This window comes from Geotrypetes seraphini, chromosome 5 (assembly GCF_902459505.1).
Source record: "Geotrypetes seraphini chromosome 5, aGeoSer1.1, whole genome shotgun sequence".
NCBI classification, from domain to species: domain Eukaryota; kingdom Metazoa; phylum Chordata; class Amphibia; order Gymnophiona; family Dermophiidae; genus Geotrypetes; species Geotrypetes seraphini.
This window is the reverse complement of record NC_047088.1, coordinates 149,070,490-149,094,091: the sequence shown is the minus strand read 5'-3', so window position 1 is coordinate 149,094,091 and position 23,602 is coordinate 149,070,490. Positions and strand designations below refer to the sequence as shown.

Here is a 23,602-nt window from a genome sequence, read left to right as displayed (position 1 = left end):
AGTTCTGGTTCGTGGGTTGAGGTGAAATATCTTTTGTATTGATTCAGTAAGGGACTTACAGAAAGAAGGTTAACAAAGATAAGAACTTAATTTTCCAATATTACACATAATAAACATAAAGGCAAATCATGATCCTTAAAAGCTAAACTGGTATAATTTACTCAAAATGGGAAAGCCCCTGCTTTATTTTATTTATTAAACAAATTCTATTCCACATTATCGCTACCAGTTCTAAGTGGAGTACAAATAATTAAATCCATAATAAAATTAAATACACATTACAAACACAACATGCACTACCAAGATAAGACAGAGCAAAAAAAAATCTATTCCAGCTAACAAAATTTATTAAATACTAAATACCACATTTGGCTTGAACCAGTCCAATTCTTCACCAAGGGCCCCTTTTACAAAGCCATTGTAGCGATGCTGCCAGGGTAAATGCGCTGAAGTCCATAGGAATTGAATGGGCTTTGGTGCATTTACAGCAGCAGCATCACTACCACAGCATTGTAAAAAGGACCCGAAGTTTCTTGACTTCATAGTCCGCCTGCAAAGTCTACATCCTTAACTTGTGCAGAGAGAGGTTTTTAATTTTCTTCTAAACTTTACAAAACCTTTCATCTGTCTCATTTTAGTAAGCAACTGATGTCCATATCCGCTATAATAAAACCTTTAGCGTGCGTGTGCACTTCAGTCTTCGTGATCCCTGCCATGCCACACATGCGCAGTAGAATGAGCCAGCAGTGGTTTCCCCATCGCCCTCCCTCGGTGACGCTGGCTCCTTCTGCGCATGCGGAGGCACCTTAAGCACGGAGACAGCGACCATGGCGGCGACTCCTGCCCTCACTCCGTCTAACATAACAATCTGAAACTCGTGGCCCCCCAGATACTATTCTGCGGCCCGCAGTCTGGCCTGCTCCCTTACTGAAGTTATTCTTCAGTCCCTTGCCAAAGTTATTTTTAAGTTCAAAGCCGCCGCGGCAGCTCCTCTCATGAGCTGCACCTGCGGCGGAAACCTCTCTGATGTCACGTCAGAGAGAAGGCTTCTGACACAGGTACAAATCGTGAGAGGAGCTGCAGCGGTGGCTTTGAACTCAAAATAACTTCAGCAAGGGAGCCGGCAATAAACGACAAAGAGAAATGCTGCTACCCTGCTGCACGGGGAGGAATGCTGCTGCTGCTGCACAGGGAAGGGAGAGAAATGCTGCTGCACAGGGAAGGGGGGAAATGCTACTGCTGCACATGGAAGTGGGGGAATGCTGCTGCACAGGGAAGTGGAGGAATGCTGCTTCTGCACAGGGAAGTAGATGGTGGAAATTCTGCTGCTGCAAAAGGAAGTGGGGGGTGGAAATTCTGCTGCACAGAGAAGTCGGGGGAATGCTGCTGCTGCACAGGGAAGTGGGGGGAAGGGAAATGCTGCTGCACAGGGAAGGGTGGGAGGGAAATGCTGCACAGGGGATTGGGGGGGGGGGTGAGAGGGAAAGGGCCATGGAGCAATCTTGGTTTGCTTTGGGGGGGAGACAGAAGGGGGCCTGGAGAGAGACAGAAAGACAGGCAGGCAGCGCACGAGAACGAAAGACAGACACACAGAAAGACAGCGGGCAGGGAGAGAGACAGAAAGAAAGAAAGGCAGACAGCAGGAGGGAGAGAGATAGAAAGAAAGAGAGAAAGTGGGAGGGAGAGAGACAGAAAAAAGGAAGAAAGAGACAGAGGCAGGGAGAGACACAGACAGACACATATTCTAGTATATGTTTATGTGTGTGTATATGTATATATATATATATATCTATACACACACATATGTATATATATATTTATACTAGTTTTTTAGCCCGTTACATTAACGGGTGCTAGAATAGATGTGTAGACTTAGACATTTCTTTCTGTATGTGTGCCTTTTTTTCTTTCTCCCTGCCCCCCTTTCTTTCTGTCTTTTCTTTCTGTCTCTCCCCCCTGTCCAGCAGTAGCCCTTCTCCCTTCCTTTTACCTTCCCTCTGTCCAGCAGAACCCCTTTCCTGCTCCCCCTGTCCAGCAGTAGCCCATTTCTCTTCCTTTTACCTTCCCCTGTCTAGCAGTACCCCTTCCCTGCTCCCCCTGTCCATCAATAATAATAACTTTATTCTTCTATACCGCCACAATCTAGCCCTTCTCCCTTCTTTTTACCTACCAATATTCCCATTTCCCCTTTTACCTTTCCTATTTCCACCCCTTCCAGCATCATTAGAGTACCTGTTGCATTGTTGGTGTTCCAGTGTCTCCTCTGCCTTGGGTCTGGGCTGACTATTGTGGGCCAGGATTGCCAGGAGTGCCCTGTGGGACAGGCAGGGGCAAGGGTCAGCAGAGGTGGGGGATTTCTGGGTGGCAGCGTGAGTTCACTCTGGTGCGGGGCCTCTGCCCTGTCGCGGGGAGCTGGTGTCTGCACTTCTAGCCACTTCCTCTAGAGTCCCTACTGCAGCGCGCAGGCGTCGCATCGCACGGCGGTGACATCCAGGCCTTGCACTGCCACGTCTCTCCTGAGCCGCGATGAAGAGGGCAGGGGGTGCAAGCGGCTGGCAGCCGTCGCCCCGCCTTTCGCCTCAAGCCGCCGCGGCCTCCTCCTGGCAGCCGCTGCTCTGCACTGCCTTGCTGCGGCAGCGTCTAAAGACACTTCGGCCGGTAGGGCCATATTGTGAGGTGGAGAGCAGGGAAGCTTGTCTGGCGCGCATGTGCACTTTTGCCGCCGCGACAGATCAGGGAACATGCGGCGCAAGTGCACATGCGCGCTTAGTGTTTTATTATATATGATACACATACACACATATATACATATACTATATATATATATATATATATATATATATATATATATATGCCAGCAGCATAAAAAATTAAGGCCTGATATTCATCCAGATTAATGACTTTATTGGGATGGCACTTCATTAGCTAATCTTAATGACCATGCTGGCTGGTAAATACGTAGTTTTGTAGCATCTACTGTGGAGGTTTGCCCATTCAGAGAACTTTAAAATTTTATTCTGTATCCAGTGGGAAACCAGTAGAATTCCTTCAAGATTGGAGAAATATGAGCAAGACAGTTACAGTCCATTAAAACCCATGCTACTGAATTTTGTGCCATCTGTAAAGCTTTAAGCTGGTATTTATGAATCTCTAACAACACCCCATTAACAGTCAAAGCATAAATATAATAGTTTGAATCACTGTATGAAAATTAATAGGTGATAACGGATGTTTTAGTCTTTTCAAAATTATTAGTTTTAAAAATACATTTTTGATGATCTTCTGTACCTGAAATTTCAGTGTAAGTGAGGAATCAATTCATGACTTCCAGATTTTGAATTTTATCCAGTATCTGAATTGCATCAGCCTCAGGTAAATCTGAACTAGGGTAGCACTGGATAATAGCAAAATTTGTGTCTTTGATATTCAGTTTCAAGTGATTAGCTTTTATCCAGACTCATATTTTACATAAGTAAAACTGATAGTTTATCAAAAGTTTGGACTTTGATATTTTTCCTTTTACTCCCAGTTTATTAATAAAAGATCATGATCCTAACCCTGTCTGATGATTTTCTTCAGCTGGTACCTTCTGGTACACAGTGCTGGCACCTTTTCCTCTTCCTGCCTTCTTCCCAAAATGCAGAAGAACTTTCAGTTCAGAACTCGCAGCAGCTGTAAGGAAAGCCCAGCAGTACAAAACCCTAAGGTTGAGTTATACTCCTTTGCTAGGTTGCTCAACCAGTGACATTTCTTTTGATTTTACTTCTGATGCACTTGAAATGTATTTATTTATTTCAAGAGATGCTGCAGGCTACCACTACACAATGAAGGAGAGCAGCTCAGATTTTATTAGGTATACTGGGGATTTGCAACTCTGCTCCTCCTGTCACAATGGAGAGGGGGACTGCATTAGTAGGGATGGGGAGAGGACAGATGCTGCACTGTTTGGGTGGGTGGGGGAGAGAGAATCCATAAGGAGAGAGGCTGAGCAAGAAGTGGATAGGCAGAAAAAAAAGTGGTTGAAAGAGATGAAAAGATCAGTCTAAGAATGAAAATGGGAAGAGAGGAAATGTCAGATGGACTCTGGTTTTCAAAAGCTCATGTCTCAAAACTGGTTAGTCTTTAAGGTGCTACCTGACTCTGTTAATTTATTATTAAGGCTGAAGCTGGTATTCTTTTTATTTTGTTTTATGTATTTTTTAAATAATTGTAAGCCACTGGTGGTCTATTTTACTAAAGGGTTATTAAATACATCTTACAAATACAGTGGAACCTCGGTATGCGAGTAACCTGGTTTGCGAGTGTTTTAATGGAGAGAAAAAAACCTCATACCAACAGTGCCGGCATCTTTCTGTAAGCATGGCGCAGTTTCTCTAAGGAATCTCTGCCACAGCATGGGGATTTTATACAGAAAGTATCTTTTTCTAGTAAGACCTTCCCCTGGCTATTATGTGTACCACCCTATTGGATAATCCAAATGCCTATCTAACTCCCTCTCCTAGTCCATGCCTCCATTCTTCTCTGGGGGCCCTGGACTGGCATAGCTTCTAGAACTTTCTTCTTCTTGAAGTTTCCATTCTTCACACAGATACAGCATCACTTTATCAGTTCTTAGGTTCCCGGATGGAGTATCTCGCTGACTTACATTTTCCTTTCAGCACTGTTCATTGTCTTTCCAGCACTGGTTAGTGTCCTTGAGAATATACACTCACATGCCACACATTAGCATCTCAGCATCTGAACTGAAACCAGTTTGCACAAGCAAAATGTAGGAATAGGTCTCACAAGCTGTAAAAGTCTCCCATAGGCTCCTGCCATCTATCTCACTCCCAATATGACCTGATAGATAATATAATGATGAATGAAATTGTTGACCTATTAAAAGCAGATCATGTTTTGGATATCCAGGTTCATGACTTCAATTTAAGCAGATAAAACTACATATTTAGCACTATCTGCCTAAACATATATGCAGATGAGGAAAGATGACACATCCATTCTCATACCCTTCGATCAACCAAAACTCTCCATGTCAAACACAATACACCAAGCACTAAAATCAGTAGCAACCTGGATGAAAGATCACAAACTGAAATTGAACCCAGATAAAACTAAATTCATCCTCCTAGAAAACAACAAAATACCAACCACAACCAACATTGAAATCAACGCAATCAACTACCCCATTCAAGCCACCCTAAAATTACTAGGAATAACAATCGACAGATGCTGCACCATGCAACTGCAAATCAGTAAAACAATACAAAAATCATTCTCAGTCATGAGAAACTTAAGACAAGTTCGGAAATTCTTCGAAAAAACTCAATTCCAGCTCATAGTTCAGTCCCTAATACTAGGCCTACTTGACTACTGTAACATCCTCTATCTCCCTTGCCCTGCAACTATAACAAAACAACTACAAACTATCCAAAACACAGCACTAAGACTCATCTACTCATTCAAGAAACATGACCACATTACAGAAGCATATCTCAAATCACATTGGCTTCCAATACCAGAAAGAATACAATTTAAATTCTACTGTCTACTATTTAAGACTTTATACGAAGACAGTCCAATCTACCTGAATAATCGCCTCATCCACAATACCTCAACCAGACAAAGGAAAACTCACACCCCTTTCTCATACCCCCCAATTAAGGAGGTCAAACGGAAAAAAACTATATGTTGGCCTCCTGGCCACTCAAGCAGCCAAACTAGACAACCAAATCGCCAATCTACTGACAGCATCCCTTGACTACAAGACTTTTAGAAAAGAAATAAAGACCATACTCTTCAAGAAAGCCCTGAAAAAAGAAATAACACCACAAGTTTCAATCACCACCTCTCACTAAAGCCAACTACCCAAACAAATAACCATACACAATTCTTACTCTCTTTGAAAATGTCCAAACTGGGATTTTTGGGGGTTTTTTTTTTCTAGTAAGTTCTTGTAATACATCCTTGATAATTCTTTTGTGATCCGCCTTGAACTGCAAGGTAATGGCGGAATAGAAATCCCTAATGTAATGTAATGTAATTGCATGAATTTACTAGATCAATGGATGGTGAAATTTCAACTGAAATTAAATAAAGTAAAAAGCAAACTGTTAATAGTAGATCCTCCCAATATAAGTAATCAAGAAACTGTTTTGTCATTTGATAGGAAAGATTATCTACTAAATATAGTAATTAGGATTTGAGGGTTTCATTTTGATAGTAACCTATTAGAATCTCATGTCAATTTAACAATAAAGAAATCTTTTGGGTTATTTTGGAAATTGAGGAGAATTATACAGTATCTTGATCAACATCATTTTCACTTACTAGTTCAATCTTTGTTTCTGTTGCTGATAGATTATTGTAACATTATTTATTTAGATTGTCCTAAATTCATATTACAGAAATTGCAAACTTTACAAATTGATTTATGAATTTTAAAAAAAGATAGAATTGCACCATATCTGCTGAAGCTTCACTGGCTTCAGCCAGAATTCGGTTTAAATTCTTCTGTATGTTGTTTAAAATTTATCATGGAGCAGCACCTTCTTATATGTCTCCTTTGTCATGTTATTCAGAAGTAAGATTACATGGCTTAAGACAGAATTCTCCTATTCGATTCCCAAAAGTGAGAGGAACAAAGTACAGTGGTACCTCGGTTTATGAGTGCACCGGTTTGCGAGTGTTTTGCAAGACGAGCAAAACATTTGCAAAATCAGCGCCTCGGAAACCGAGCATGCCTCGATTTACGAGCGCCCCCCCTGGGATCCGGCACCCCCCCGCTCATGTCGCACCACCCACCTGATCACATTCCTTACCTCCATTTGGCACTGGCACCAACGCACAGGACATGCCGGTGCCCAAAGATCTGCCTCCTTCTTCGCGCTGGGCCTTGAGCATGCGCAGATCTTCGGGCACCGGCATGTCCTGTGCGTTGGTGCCGGTGCCAAATGGGGGTAAGGAATGTGACCAGGTGGGTGGGTGGTGCCTGGGGCATGCCAGATCGTGGCGGAGGGAGGGTGCAACGTGAGCGGGGGGTGCCGGGTCATGGGGGGAGGGGCGCCACGAGCAGGGGGGGATGGTGGATCACGTGGGGGGGAGCAATGCTGGTTCTTGGGGGGTAGAGCAACGCTGCTGGCCTCGGGGGATGGGGGTGAGTGCGAACGAATCAAGCGAGTTTCCCTTAGTTCCTATGGGGAAACTCGCTTTGATATACGAGTATTTTGGTTTACGAGCTTGCTTCTGGAACGAATTATGCTCGTAAACCAAGGTTCCACTGTATATGAGAATATTTACTACCACTTTTGCTTTCCAAGCCACCAAACTTTGGAAAAATTTACCTGACCATGTAATGTTAATGAATAATTACCTTATATACTCGAATATAAGTCGAGACCCCCATTTCCCCACCGAAAGGAGGAAAAAAAAAAAAAAAAAAAATAAAAAAAATGGTTGACTCAAATATAAGTCGAGGGCTTAATATTCAAGTGCCATGCCCTGCCAGGATCTGCACCCACTGTCCCCCTCTGTCACGCCCTCCCCTGCAAGGTTCTGCACTCAGCCCCCCTCCCTGCCAGGCTCTGAATACTGATCCCCCTCCCTGCCAGGCTCTGAACATTGTCCCACCTTCCTTCCCTGTACCCTCTTCCCCCTAAAAAGAGCCAACCTCATCAGTGATGTTACAATGGCTTGATTGTCCTGTACTCCCCTCTGCCCTCTAACCCAGCCAGCAGTGATAGCTAGCACATGGTTCAATAACATGCACTAGCTGTCACGATTGGTGATGGTGCAGTTGAACGTACCGTTACCTGAAAAAGAGGTAACAACTGCAGCTGTGCTACCAGCTGCCTGGTAGTGCAAGGCACTGTCAGGATAGGTGCTGTGGCAATTCTCCCCCAATCACAAATGCTAACCCCCGACAACACCCAATCCCTACCCCACACTTCCCAATCCAAACAAATTCCCTTCCACTAACAGCCCCTTAACTTAAATCACCTAGTGGTAAGCCGGGAAAGGAGGAATCCCTCCCGTCTCCTGCCCCAGCCGACACTAACAATTACCACCCTCCCTCGCGTACCTAGTTCCCTGGTGGTCCAGCGTGTATGTGCTGAAATCCTCATTTTAAAGGTAGTAGTCAGCAGCGCACCTGGACAGGCATGCAAGAGCGAGCTTTTCATGCTCCCAGCCGGCCCTGCACCGCTCATTAATAGGCTGCCGCAAGTTCTCGTGAGATTCGCGAGGGAGGGTGGTAATTGTTAGTGTCAGCCAGGGCAGGAGACAGAAGGGATACCTCCTGTCCCGGCCTAAGGCAGACCTGCAAAAAGTCCTGGAGGATTTCGGGTGGTCAATAGGGGATGACCGAATCTAAACCAGGATCCCCATTTTTGGGCCAATTTTTTAGCCCCAAAATCCCAGTTTATATTCAAGTATATACGGTATAAGATTTTAAAGAAGTCTTTGAAAACTTATTTGTTTAATGAATATTTGTTAAAGGGATAATTTCATCTGTTGTAATTCGTACTGCTTTTAGATTATAATTCTGGACATTGTCTCCAATTCTTGTTATGTTAACTTCAGTGAAGTTCATTGAGGTATTTGCGGTATATAAATAAAAATGGTATTGTTTTGTATATCTAGATAACTTTGTTCCAGAGGACTAGTTTAATGTTAACTAGATGCGTTTATTTAGTTAACTGTAGCAAAGTACATGCAGTGAATCTTTAACTGCACTACTTAATATCTTCTTAATTCCTCAGTATCTATTTATCTAATCTGAAATGTCTTTATATGTGTTTGCCACTTAAAACAATGAAGCATATTTGATACAAGCTTAAAGAAGCCTATTTCTTTATCTTAAACCACTTTTTAACTGTGTTATTTTCATTCTTTCATGCAGTGTCACATGCACCACCGCCTCCCTCCATTTTGCAGGTAACACCACAGTTGCCTCTTATGGGATTTGTGGCCAGAGTCCAAGAAAACAGTAAGTTTTGCTGCTTCTTGTGTCTTGGTGGTGCAGTTTGGGGGTACTGGTAGAGGCTCCTTGAAGCATGACTTGTGATTTATCTTGGTCTTGCCTCTTCCTTTGAAATACAGAGTAACATCATTAATTTATAACCATTTGGTAAAAAAGTGTAAAATGTAAACTTTTCATATGCAAAATAGATATCCAAATATTTTACAAATTTCTCTTTTTATGAAGATGAAAAGGTCAATTTTCTATTCATATGTGTCACTGTGACAGCATCAACACTGATAACATTTTTCAAGTTTCCTAAGGAATTCTTGGAGAGCTCTCTGAGCATGAACAGAATTCCTGATCATTTATGGCCACTTAATTCAGCATTTACAATATTGCATATGTAATCGTTGAACAAGTTAGCATCACTAGGTTACCTTTTGAACTGGTACTTGGGGTCAGGACCAGAACAGCAAAGCTAGGAGAACAGAAAAACATAAGAGTTGCCATACTGGGACAAAAAAGCAAACAAGATGCTAGAAATTATTAGAAAAGGGATGGTGAACAAGACTAAGAATGTTATAATGCCTCTCTATCACTGAATGGTGAGACCTTACCTTGAGTATTGCATTCAGTTCTGGTATCTCAAAAAAGATATAGCAGCACTAGAAAAAGCTCAAAGAAGAATGACCAAGAGGATAAAGCAGATGGATCTCCTCTCGTATGAGGAAAAGACTAAAGAGATTAGGGCTCTTCAGCTTAGAAAAGAGACAGCTGAGGGGAGATATGATTGAAGTCTACAAAATCTTGAGTATTTATTTAAGAGACTTATTGTCCTCCTAAAAACTAATCAGATTACAATAATACATACATAAAATAGTAAAGATAGTATGCCTAAGAAACTCTTTGAAAAGGTACTATAAAACTGTTCTGTAGAACGGGAACAAGTGGATCAATTTTTTACTACATCAAGATTTACAAAGACTAGGGGACACTTGATGAAGTTACGGAGTAATACTTTTAAATATTTTTTCAATCAGAGAATAGTTAAGCTCTGGAATGCGATGCCAGAGGATGTGGTAAGAGCAGTTAATGTAGCTGGTTTAGAAAAGGTTTGGACAAGTTCCTGGAGGAAAAATCCATAGTCTGCTGTTGAGACAGACAGGGGGGAAGCCACTTCATGCCCTGGATCAATGGCATGAAATACTGCTACTATTTGGATTTTTGCCTGATACTTGTGACTTGGATTGGCCTCTGTGAAGACGGGATACTGGGCTAGATCACTTCAACACTGAGAAGATACGTATTTTCTGGAAAATAATTGGATTGGAAACACAAATATATTTTGGATTGTTTTATCTGTTTAAAGTTTCACCATAAAATACATTTATATACATTATTTTTGAAACTGGGTAATGGAGCATAATTCCTCTCCAGCCGTGGGTTTTCCCCCAGATTTTGTGCTTCCTTTTCACAAGGCTTACTGTATGCACTTGGCTGATATCTTGGCTCTCTCTCCGGGGTCTCGGCCATGTCCAAGGGGGTGGGTTAATTTATTTGGAGCCGGCGCTTTCTTTGTCCCCTCCCCCACCTGAGTAATAGCGCCTCTCATGGGAGGATGAGGTTTGTCTGGCAGACAACTTATCTGTAAATGAGGACCTGGGTCTTTTGGATAACCTTCAGGACCCTCAAAGGGGAAGGGGAGTATGCGGATGACGTGGGCAACTGGGTGTCTTGAGTTGCGCGCTGGGGAGGACTTCGGTGGTCCGCATTTTTCACCAGGAAGAGTTGTGGGAGCTCATTCTCCAGGTGTCTTCTGTTTGGTATTTTGAGGATGATGCTAGAGAGACCCCCCTTGAGTGGTGGATCCTCTTCTTCATGATATTTGGGTGACTTCAACATTACTTTCCCATGCATCATGCTATCCAGGATGTCGCGAAAGCACAGTGGAAAGTCCCAAATTACCCTGGCATGGTCTGTGATCCATTTGTATCCTATTCCTGATGTTGATAGAGACTCCTTACGTCCACTGGTAGTAGACACAGTGGTCTTGGCCATTGTTAAGAGGCATACCATTCCTGCTCTGCTCTGAGAGATCCCCCAGACTGGAGGATGGAGGCTCCTCTCTGATTTTTGATGTAGTGGCCTTGGTGGGCCAGGTGGTGTATTGTGGTTGTCTGGTGGCCAGGGTATTCTTCAGGTGGGCTGAGCATGTGTTAGATAGGGAGACCAATGACTTGGGCATTGGTGGATCAGGAAGTAGCGAAGAACAAATTGGGCCATCACCAAGCTAACTCCAGCGATGAAGAGCCCATCGTCTTCTGACACCCTCCTGCTGCCTGTCAGGGAGTTCGGAGTCTATTCAAGGCCCTGCACTGGTGCTAGCTTAATTGATGCAGAGCCTTCGAGTCTATCCGCTGTTGGCACGACCTGTCTGATGCAAACGTGTCAAAGTGGGTGGAGCTGACAGAACCTTCCCGAGTGCGTGGACGTGAAAGCTCTTCGTTGAAGTTAGCGCCGATGCTGGCCCTGTGTGACATCCAGATTCCGGGTCAGGCAGTGGTAGGGCAGCAGAAGGAGGAAGGTTAGAGGAGGAGAAATGCTTGACTTGCTGGGGTGGGGGGGGGGGGGGGGTGGAGGTGGAGAGGGGAGCGATGTTGGACTGAGGGATATGGTTGAAATGGAGAGAGTTGGTAAGGCTGACTGGTTAGCTGGATAGATGGGTGTGGAGAAAAGCTGGACATGGATGGAGGAGAAGGGGATATGCTTATGGGATAGAGAGGAAGGGAAGAAAGAAGAGGAAATGCACATGGTTGGAGAAGAGGGAAGGGAAACTGAAGAGAAAGGGAAGATATGCACATGGATGAAGAGAAAAAGAGAGGAAGGTGCAAATGAGTAAAGTGGAATAGAAGGAAATAGAGGAGATGCACATGGCTGGAAGAGTAAAGATACATGTGGATGGATGGAGGAAGGGGAGGGATAAGAACTTGGGACACAGAAGGAAGGGAGGGAATAGAAAGGGAGAATTGTTGGGCATGAGTATGTGAGTGAGAGGGAAAAAGATGGTGCACATGGCGAATAGAAGAAAGAGGAAAATTGTATGGGCATAGAGAGAGAGGTAGAGAGGTAGAGATGTATGAGGAAGAGAAGGATGAGAGGGAGAATTGTTGGATATGGTTGTGGAGAAGGAACAGTGGGCCAGATTGAAAGGGATGCAAGGGGGAGGAATTTTGAGCATTGTGATGGAGGGAGAGATGTGACATGTGCTGGAGAGAGGTGATAGAAGGAGAAATGTTGGGCATGGGGCTGATAGGCAGTGGTGAAAGATGCTGCACAATATCCGGGGGAGGGGGGGAGGGAGTGAATGAGAGAGGGAGAAATGTTGGATGTGGGAGTAGAGGGGGGTGGGAGAGATGCACCATGGAATTCTGTCTCTTTCTCTTTGCAACAAGGGAGAGAATGAGAGAAAGACAGATGGACAATGAGAGCAAGAGGGAGACATGTTGCCAATGGGGATGGTGGAGAGAGGAAGAAAAGTTGGACTTGTGGAAGGACAGAGAGAGCTGTTGATTGGAGAAGGGAATGAGGTCCAGAGGAGAGGAAGTGTGCAGGAAGCAGAAAGAAGGAAATGTTAGATGCACAGTCAGAAGAAAGTGCAACCAGAGACTAATAAAATCACCAGACAACAAAGATAGGGAAAAAGATTTTATTTTCAATTTAGTGATTGAAATGCATAAGTTTTGAGAATTTATATCTGCCGTCTATATTTTGCATTATATTTGTCTATTTTTTTTAAAGTGTGATATTTGTAGAGGTGACATTGCATATTTTAAAGTCATCTGCCTTAACCTCTTTGAAAAAATTAATATAAATGATAATTAACATTTTCTCTGCGTAGTGTGCTTTGTGTTTCTTTAATTTTGTGATTACCATTATAGTATATTAATAAGATTATATTGTATGTATATAAAAAAAATGGATGGAAGAAATTGTATTACAATTAGTACTATTATTATGGGAGTGGAGTATGGGGTGGAGCTTGGGTGGGGGTACTCGGTTGATATTTGTTAGACTTAGGGGATACTTGGCTTGAAGAAGTTGAGAAACACTGATTTAGGATATTCCAAAGTGTCTTAATTGCCAGAAGACAAGCCTCAGCAGTCCAATAGAGGAGATTCTAGTTGAGGTCATTTCCCAGAGTTCCGCTGATACTATCCGGGCAGGGAGTCTTCTGTAGCCTTCTCTTCCAGGGGTTATTTCTTCCAGTCTTTGCAGTCCTTTTGGGGTGCACGCTGGGGAGGCCATGACTCTTCCAGTCTCTCTTCCTCTTTTCCCGGTTCCTGTGGGAGCCTGTTTGAGGGACTTTTACCAGCACTGGACCGAGATCACAGTGGATCAGTGAGTCCTTGAGGTGATCTGCGATGGGTATGCTCTTGAGTTGATCGGCCCCTGCCAGATCTTTTCCTCTTCTTCCCTTGTTGGCTCCTGTGAAAGAAACAAGCATTTCATCAAACTCTAACGAGCTTGCTCAATCTCAAGGTAGTAATTCCAGTCTCCCCTAAGGAGAACCACCCCAGATGATATTCCATTTACTTTGTAGTGCCCAAGAAAGAGGGATCCTTTTGCCTTATCTTGGATATCAAGGGGGTAAACTGGGTGCTTTGGGTCCCCTCTTTTCATGTGGAGACCCTAAGGTCCGTGATCCCGTCTATTTAGCCTGGGGAGTTTCTCACGTCCCCTGACCTGACAGAGCTGTACCTCCACATTCCCATTCAGGAGTCTCATCATTAATGGCTCCTTTGCTTTGCGATTTTGGGATGACACTTTGTTTTGCACGCTTCGGTTTGGTCTGGCCCCCCATATTTTCTCCAAGATTATGGTAGTGGTGGCAGCAGCCTTACGCAAAGAGGGCATTTTGGCTCACCTGTATCTGGACGACTGGTTGATTCGAGCAAAGTCCTTCTAGGAGTGCACGTGCATCACAACCCACTTAGTGGAGTTGCTGCAGTCGTTGGGCTGGATAGTCAACCTTGCCAAGAGTCACTTGAACCCGTCTCAATGCTTGGAGTATTTCAGAGTTCTGTTCAACACTAGTTTGAAGAGGGTGTTCTTCCCGAAGCACAGGTGCAGAAATTAGTCACAAATTTGATCTCTGATGGGCTCTTGCTGTTCCCAGGTGCAGGAATTTCTTCGTTTTAGGCTCTATGGCAGCTTTGTTGGAAGTGGTTCAGTAGGCGCATGCTTATATGTGTCCCCTTAAGTATACTCTTCTTCAGACATGGTTCCCACAGTCCCACAATTTGGACACGCTGGTTCCTCTCTGCGGTCTAGCTTGTCACAGTCTGCATTGGTGGCTCCAGACCCACATTCTAATCCAGGGAGGGAGTCTTGATCAGCTCCAATGGATAGTAGTTCTCACAAATGCTAGTCTCCTCGGCTGGGAAGCCCAGTGTCTCAGTCATTCAGCTCAGGGCAGCTGGTCGCCGGAGGAGGCCTTGTGGTCTATCAGCGTTTTGGAGACCAGAACCATTCAGTTGGCACTTGCGGCCTTCCAATCCTTCCTGATGAGCAAAGCTGTTCAGGTTTTCTCTGACAATACCACAGTGATGGCCTATGCCATTTGGCAGGGGGAACCAAGAGTTATCTGGTGGTGCAGGAAACAGCCCCTCTCATGGAGTGGGTCGAGACTCACCTGCTCGACATCTCAGTGTCACACATTGCAGAAGTGGATAATATCCAGGCGGATTTCCTAAGTTGTTATGTTGGATCCTGGTGAGTGGTGTCTGGGGATGGAGGTCTTCGATCTGATTAGTCTTGGGGTTGGCTGATGATGAATCTCATGGCCACATGTTTCAACTCCTAAGGCGCAGAGATTTTTCAGTCGGCACAGAGATTCTCAGGCCGATGGGCTGGATGCTCTGATATAATGTTGGCTGATGGACATGGACAATCTGCTATATGTCTTTCCTCCATGGCCTCTGATTGGCAGAATTCTTTGCATTGCACATCATGCAGGCTCTGTGGCTCTGGATTGGCCACAGCACCCATGGTACAGGGATCTGGTTTGTTTACTTGTTGTGGAGCCCCTTCCTCTGCCCCTGTCAGACACCCTTCTGACTGGGGTCCCATTTCCATGTTTGATCCGGGTCCCTTTTATCTTGTGGCTTGGCTCTTGAAAGGGAGCGCATAAGCAAGAAAGGATACTATAATAGGGTGGTCTCTTTTAGATCCTCGACTTCCCGTGTGTATGAGGGACTGGTGTTCTGTGGTGGCGGTGTTTTTCCTTTGTGCTTCTGTACCTTGCATCCTAGATTTTTTGCAGGATCGGCTTGAGAGGGGCCTTACCTGGTCCTCGTTATGGATTCAGGTTGTAGCCTTGTTGTCTTTTAGAGGCCTGATGTGTGGACAGCAGTTGTCTTCTCATTCTGATGTGATCTGTTTTTTAAGGGCAGCAAAGTTACTGCATCCTCCTGTGTGTCCTTTGATTCCAGCCTGGGATTTCAGTTTGGTCCTGTTGGTGCTAGTTCGTCCTCCTTTTGAGCCTCTGAGTTCCTGCATGTTGAAAGACCTTACCTTGAAAGCGGTGTTTCTTGTGGCCATTACTTCAGCGAAACGTGTGTCAGAGTTGCAGGCCTTCTCTTGTTGGGCTCCCTTCTTGGAGTTTTCCAGAGAGCGTGTTGTTCTATGGCCTATTCCAGGGGTAGGCAATTCCAGTTCTTGAGAGCCACAGGCAGGTCATGGTTTTCAGGACATCCACAATAAATATGCATGAGATAGATTTGCATCTCAAGGAGGCAGTGTTTGCAAATCCATCTCATACATATTCATGGTGGATATCTTGAAAACCTGACCTGCCTGGGGCTCTCGAGGACCGGAATTGCCTACCCCTGGCTTATTCCATCCTTTCTCCTGAAAGTCGTCTCCCCTTTTTATGTGAATCAGACAGTTTCCCTTCTGATCTTGGATGATCAGAAAATGGAGGGGAGGGTGAGTTAAACAGAGGCAGTTAAACAAGTTGGATGTCCACAGAATTCTCTATGCCTATCTGAAAAGAACTGAAGAGTTTTGGAAGTTGGATCATCTTTTTGACCTATTAGTAGGCAGTCGTAAGGGAGAAGGTGCTTCTAAAGCTTCTATTGCACGCTGGATTAAGAAAACTATCACTTCAGTGTATCTTCTTCAGAAGTCAGTTCCTGATTTCATAAAGCTTGTTCTATGAGATGTCAGGCGGCATCCTGGGTGGAGAGTTCACTTGTGCCCCCCGGTGGATATTTTTAGGGTGGCAGTCTGGTCTTCTCTGCATTCCTTTGTGCGTCACTACTGAGTTGATGGTCCAGGCACATCGGGATGCTGGTTTTGGTGAGCGAGTTATTGCTTTGGTTCGTCCCATCCATCTGTGCCAGTCTGGAGGGACGCTAAAGAAGGAGAAATTAGGTCCTACCTACTAATTGTCTTTGTCTTAGTCCCTCCAGAGCAGCACAGAACCTACCCATCCATTGTTTTTTGGGGTTTTTTTTTGTGGATATGAAGAGTTGGGTTTTTTCTGTGGGATTGTTGAACGTTTTTTGTCTTTTTACTTTTGTTTTTACTATGAACATAAGAACATAAGAAATGGCTTCACCGGATCAGACTCTAGGTCCATCCAGTCCGGCGACCCGCACCCGCGGAGGCCAAGCCAGGTGTTCCCTGCTGAGAAACCTTGTTTACTCGTATCCCCCAATGTGATTTGCAAGAAGGTGTGCATCCAACTTGCTCTTGAATCCCAGAATGCTGGTCTCCATCACGACCTCCTCAGGGAGAGCGTTCCAAGCGTCCACCACTCGTTGTGCGAAACAGAACTTCCTAATATTTGTCCTGGGCCTGGTGCCCCTCAGTTTCAGTCCATGACCTCTTGTCTGAGTCACATTTGACAATGTGAATAACGATGTTTCTTGCACTATTTTGTCAAATCCTTTTAGTATTTTAAGTCTCTATCATGTCTCCTCGCAGTCTTCTCTTCTCGAGGGTGAACAATCCCAGTTTTCCGAGGCGTTCTTTGTAGCTCAAATTCTCGATACCTTTTACAAGCTTCGTGGTTCGCCTTTGCACCCTCTCCAGTAGGGTTATATCCTTCTTTAGGTAGGGAGACCAGTGTTGAACACAGTACTCCAAGTGTGGTCTGACCATTGCTCTGTAAAGCGGCATTATGATGTCCGCCGATCTACTTGTGATTCCCTTCTTTATCATGCCCAACATCCTATTTGCTTTCTTTGCTGCCGCTGCGCATTGAGCCGACAGCTTCAGGGTCCTGTCTATCAGTACCCCCAGGTCCCTTTCTTGTTCGGTCTTGCACAGTGTCATACCTAACATTTTATATTCATGTTCCTTGTTTTTCTTACCCAGGTGCATCACTTTGCATTTTTCTTTGTAGTTTCTTCAGAAGCCTTGCGTGGGGAACCTTATCAAACGCTTTCTGGAAGTCCAAGTATATTATATCCACCAGTTCCTTAGCAAAGCAGCAGATGAATCCAGAGACCAATGGGATACCTCACATCTACCAGCAGGTGGAGATAGAGAAACTGATTAACAGGTGTACTTATTTGCTGGCACTCCTCTTGTCTCATCAGTATTCTCTATCTCCAAGCAGGTGGAAGTCGCTATTCAACTAGCTCCTGGATTCTGGCTGTGACTAGAACTTTATTGCCTCCTTTTGAGGTTTTCTCTTCAGTGAGACGGCCATTCTATTTCTCCTGTTGAGATTTTTCTCTTCAGTGAGATAGGGGTGTCTGGCTAAATGGTGCCGGCTTTAGAGGTTACACTTGGGCCCCCCCTTGTCCCTGCCTCACCCTCCCTCCAATGATAGAGGGTTTAATTTGGTCTCTAATTTTTTTCTTCTTTCCCTTATAAAAAAAAAATAAAAAATGAAAGAGACCTACCTTATGCATGGGCCCTTCCTGTGGGGCTCGGCCGGTGTCTGCCGGCGTCTGCCAGCCCTGCTGACAAGGTTGTGAGTATTTCTTTTTGTATTTCAACTGTGGTTTATATTTCTTAGTGAGTTTTTGTTTTTGCATTTATCTTGGAACTGCAGGGTTTGGTTGGTGTCCTGAGTTCTGTGGGTTGTAAATTCGGTGGAAACTGCGGCTGTGAAGTCGCGTGGTTTGCCACCTTGATTATTTATTTCTGACTCACTGCACTTGGGACAGTTCGCTCGTGTTTGAGATTTATTTTTCGCCTGGTGGGCTCCAACTTTCAAAATGGGGCGCGATTGGCCGAGCCGGTTCCTTCCCGCGCGCGGGAGACGCGGGCTTGTGATAATGTTTGGTCGGGAGGGCCCTACCGTTTCCGGCCTGTTCCCTTCAGCTGCCGTTTACCCGGCATAGGCTGCGGCGGGGTTCCGGTTGCACGCATGGACATATTTGCGGAGCCGGTGCCTTTTCAGCGAGCAGGAGACTCGCGCTAAGACTCAGATGCTGGCGGGGGCGCCGCTGCATCCTCGGAGTCGGTTCGGCAGCTGACTTCTCTCGGCGCTCCCCGCAGTCTCCCTGTTCTTCTTATTTAAAAAAAAAAAAAAAGAGGGTAATGCAATTTGATGCGGCTGTGGGTGACATTTGCTGTTGCCGGATCAGTTTGATTCCCTGTGAAAGTTTTTCTCCGGCGGCTGTTCTTGAGGAGCCTTCTGGCTGTGCCTCAGGTGGCTGGAGTGGGAGACCCATGCTTGGTTTCTCAGCTGCAGCTTCTCCCTGCACTGAGGCGATACAGGCAAATTGCCACTGAGGGAGATCAGCAGCAGGGAGTTTAAGGATCTTGGTGCAGTCCTATCCTATTATCTCCCAGGATGACTGTATGGTAAGGATTCTGCCTGGGGTCTGTTTTCCTTGGTGCCTTGGAGCCACGCGGCTGGTATCTGGTAGTGCTATAACGATTTTCCTGGTACTGGGGTGCTAGGTTGAATCGTCAGCCCTGTTGAAATCAGCTTTGCCCCGTATTGCAGTGCTCAATTTGCTGGGGTGTTATTCCACATGCGTCTCTTAAAAAAAAAAGAGAAATGGCAACTGGTTGTTATTTGGGGCTGTCCATTTATATACCTATGCACTTACACATTAAATTTCTGCCCTGAGTTGGCTGCCTACGCTTGGTTTTGCTGCCTTATGGGTGGCGAACAGCAAGGTGGAGTAGGTGGCAAGGACGTGCCAGTGTATCATTCGTGTGGTTCATTGCTTCACTCGGGGTTCCGATAACATGCGGCGATGTTGGAGGTTTCCTTAGGCCTTCTGCCTGTGTGCTGCGTCCGCCTGCTTGTGCTCTAGACATGTTTCTTCAGGGTAGTATGCAGGAATTCCGAGTTGGAGGTCTCTCTTGAGGCCTGATGGTTCTTTTCTTCTTGCTGTGGGCCAGCTTGTCTGTGAAAACCTGGGTGGCGCAAGGGTTGTGTGCTAGGTTAGTAACAAGGAGCTGAGGTTCAGCCGCAGCTAAGGAGTAGAGCTGATATGGCTCCAAAAGAAGTGGCGGAGGGTTCAAGTCTAGTTTAAAAAAAAAAAAAAAAAAAAAAAGCTAGACGGCCTTCCGCTCTAGAAGCATGGTCTAAGTGGCTGCTGATCCCTAAGGGCGAGATCCTCTGCTTGCGAGTTCGTAGGGTAGCTGGCACGGTATGCCCAATTAATTCTCCCCTTAAGCTCTCTTTTGGAGTGGAAACCTGGTCTGTTTGCGGCCATGTACAGCTCGTTTCTCTGGAGAGGCGGATGCTGCTTCTGGATTGCGCCTGGTGCGCCTTGTCTTTCCTTTGCATCCTCCTCACGTTTCCAGTTCGTTCATGGAGTCTCTCTGTTTTGCGTTTCTCTTTGAAGTGTTGCTGGTCCTCGGGACAGTTATTGTAGTTTTTAGGGTACCACTTAATAGTGGGTGGCCAAGACGGGGGCTATGGGCAGGCTGGATTCCATTCGGCTGCATTAGTTTCTCAGGGTTACCCATTTCTGCAGTCAACCTGGGAAGATATTTACATTTTCTCTATGGACTCTGAGTCAGCACTAGGTTTGCCTGCCTCTCTTGGAGCAGCGCGTTCGGTTTTGGCACATTCCATTTCGCCTACCTAAGGGTTCGTTGGCACTGCCAGACTATTTATCTGTTTTCTGCTTGACTGCCTGCTTGATTCGGACGACTTCCAGTCGGGTCTTTTGACTGACACGAAGTGGGTGGTATCTTTTCCTTCAGTTCTTTACATGCGCATCTTCAAATTTGCATTGCTCTTTGTTTTTCCTGTAATTTTTATAGGTATATCGGGTTGATGCGGTTCTTCTTATAGGAGAGACATGTATTTCTTTCCAGAGACTTGAGTGTGGGGTCTCGATCTCAGATTGGCGTTCTTCGCTTACCATGGCTAAGAGTAAGGGATTCTGTTCAGATTCTAGCATCCATTTTGCTAACCCCTCTGGGAACCTCGGCTTGCTTTCCCTTCTAAGGCTCAACAGCCGCTTTTGTTCCAGTGGTTCTCGGTCGCTCTGGGCTCCTATTAGTTGCTATGCTTCGCCTACATAGCTTTGTATGAATTTGGGGCTCAGCAAGATTGTCTTTCCAGGGCATACCTCGGTCTTTTCCTGGACTAGTTCATGACCACCGACCATTCAGGCCTGTCAGATTGGGGGGCTCGGTGGCTTCCATCCTCAGCTTCAGGAGTCGGGTCTTCAGAGGCGACTTAATACTGGTTCCTTCTTCTACTCTTGAGCATGGTCAAGCTTCCTTTCTGGAGCTTCAGACCATTCTTCCGGAATGCCGCTGAGGACCCTTTCAATCAGTATTATGATGGGGGTATTTCTCTGCAGCTTGGGCAGTAGGTGATGTACTCAGTTGCCAAGTACAGTAGTTGTTCTACTTCGATGGGTGGACCCTCATCTTTCTATTCTGTTGGCAGATCGTTTCTCAGGTCAGGAAAAGAGTTTGGTTAGTCTTTCTCTCTGCGAAATCTGAGCATGGCCCATTTATTAGATGTTACAGTGTACAGCACGGTGTACGCTCTAGAAGTGTAGACGTTAATGATAGTGATATCTTCCACATCCTGGATGTTGGGAATTTTGGCTCAGGCGTTCCATTTTTTTGTGGAAGTGAGATCTCCTGGAACTTGACCTCATGGCCTCGTCTCACAATTCCATGCTTCCTAGCTTCTTAGACGGGCACAGGAAGCGGGAGTTAGAGGGTGTAACAGTGTGGCCTCTTTCTCACCTCTGGTTTCTCTTTTTCAGTGTTTTCCCCTGGCTGATGAGAGCTTGGATTTGCCATCTCAAGCTTGCTTTCGGGGCACAGTATTTGTACAATCTCTGGCTTGGTTGCGCCATCCTTGCTATGTGGATCTGATGAGCCTTTCGACAGCTGGACTAAGAAGTTTCCTTTTATCTCCGGCTTTGCTCTCCTTGCTTGAGATCAACATGGATATGCATACTACTTTGGTATTACGACCTAACTTTTGAGCGAGTCTTCACTGGCGTGTGAGGGTAATGAGAAGCAGGTTATTTCTTCTCTTATCCAGGCGCTACAGACGTCTTATCCTGTGGCTTCTGCTTCCTTTTGGAGGTTTTTCCTTTCTTGAATACTTCTCAACAGTTGCACCCTTCCTGAGTTCCTTTGTAGCACAGGTATATTGCCGATGGCATAGCGTTCAATTCCCTTCAGCTTCATCTGCCATTCTTGGCTTGTGACAGGAACTAGGTATAGGGCCCTTCGATGACTTCTCAGCTTCCTGTAGTTCAGTTCCTAAACAGAAGGCGGAATATTCATGCGCCTCTTAGAAAGCCCGGTTTGGGGTAATTCATTCACGTACTTCTTCTATGTTCCTGATAGCTTCATTTTAGCCTTGTCCTTTGGGACTCTAGGGAGCTGTGCGGTTGACCATGGGTTTCCTTGTGGCCATGGCTTCAGCTTTGCAGTTGCGATGTTGCAGGCCTTATTCAACGGGGATTCCTATTCCTTATTTCCGTCATATGGGGTGTCAGTTCGGATGGTACCACTATTTCTTTCTAGGGGGGTGTCATCCTTTCTTTTACATCATGCTCGCTTTTCCTTCCTTCTTCCTGGGAGGAGATAGTGGAGGCAGTACTTTTATTCACTGCATTTTTTGAAACGTATGTAGCGTTCTCCGCGAGCTCGGTTTCTTACAACTGTTAGTGGTTTATATCTCCTTTTTGGGATTCTTCAAGGGACGCCTCAGGCGTATGGCGGCGTCCGATGCCTACCTCGCTCAATGGTCCAGGAGGACATTCTTTATACTTGCCTGCTGGCAGGGGAGCGGGTGGCGATTGAACTTCATGACCATTCCGCTGGGGCGATGGCTGCTTCGTGGGCTCGGCCCAGAGGTTGTGCTTTGGAGGTAATTTGTCTCAAGGTTAACTGGTCTTCCGAGAGTACCTTCTCTCCACGGCTCTGCATGGATGTGCGGGCACATGCGGTAGGGGTTTTTGTGATGCTTCGGTCGTTGCGAAGGCGACATTTACTCCCCACCCAGATTAAGGATTGCTTTGCTACATCCCATTGGTCTCTGGATTCATCTGCTGCTTTGCTAAGGAATGTAAAATTATGTCCTACCTGTTAATTTTCTTTCCTTTAGAAGTAGCAGATGAATCCAGAGCCCCACCCTTTCTGGTATTTGGTCGTTGGTTTTTTCGGGTGCGACTTTTATTGATTGGGTGTTCTTAATGATGATATTCTGTATCATTGCTGGTTGCGATGTGTTCTGGGAAAGAAGTTTTTTACATGCTATACCTATTGATGGTTAAATGTGCTTGGGCAAGGAGCTATACTGATGAGACAAGAGGAGTGCCAGCAAATAAGTACACCTGTTAATCAGTTTCTCTATCTCCACCTGCTGGTAGATGTGAGGTATCCCATTGGTCTCTGGATTCATCTGCTACTTCTAAAGGAAAGAAAATTAACAGGTAGGACATAATTTTACATTCACCGCTATCAATTTGTTTGTTCACCTCCTCAAAAAATTGAAGTAAATTAGTCAAACATGACTTCCCTTTCCTAAAGCCGTGTTGGCTAGCTCTCATCAGGTCGTGATTTTCCAGGTGTTGCTCTATGCTATCCTTTATTAGTGCTTCAATCATTTTCCCAGGAACCGACGTAAGACTCGCAGGTCTATAGTTGCCCGGTTCTCCTCTCGATCCCTTTTTGAAGATTGGGATGTTTACTGTAGAGCAGTGCAATTTAGTTCATCTGGTTTAGCTGGTGAGCTTTGGGATTCATGTTGGTTGCCTGCTTCAATCCTTTTTCCAACAGTTGTGTTTCTATTTATATTTTAAAAATATATATATATTTTGAGTTTCTGTTCTTACAGTTGATCAGTTAGTTCCTGCTTGGCTATTTGTCAGGCTGATTCTAAGAGGGACTGCATAGCCCAATTGTACTGCTGATAGAATTCAGTGTGTTCTAAATCTCCACCTGCTGGTAAAGGAGCGTAAACCCATCCATCTGTGTCATTCTGGAAGGACTAAAAGAAAATTAGCAGGTAGACCCTAATTTCTCCTCATCTCTTAGCCCTTCTGAGATTCTCATAAAGATTTATAGATTTGGTAATATCTTTGAAGGATTAGAAGCAAAAAATTGCCTTTATGCGGGTGACATGAGAAGTGATCTAGAAAAACTGTAGATCTTAGTGATGCTGGGCAGACTCGATGG

The 23,602-nt window shown here is 45.1% G+C and overlaps 1 protein-coding gene across 10 annotated transcripts in view; it reads left to right on the top strand.

The window, feature by feature from the left end:
- Positions 1–23,602, top strand: part of ABI2 (abl interactor 2) — a 319,399-nt gene that overhangs the window by 256,356 nt on the left and 39,441 nt on the right. For all 10 annotated transcript variants that reach the window (XM_033946881.1, XM_033946880.1, XM_033946879.1 and 7 more), the window contains one exon: positions 8,897–8,983. In XM_033946881.1, coding sequence (XP_033802772.1) covers positions 8,897–8,983 — 87 coding nt within the window. The remainder of the gene's footprint in view (positions 1–8,896; positions 8,984–23,602) is intronic.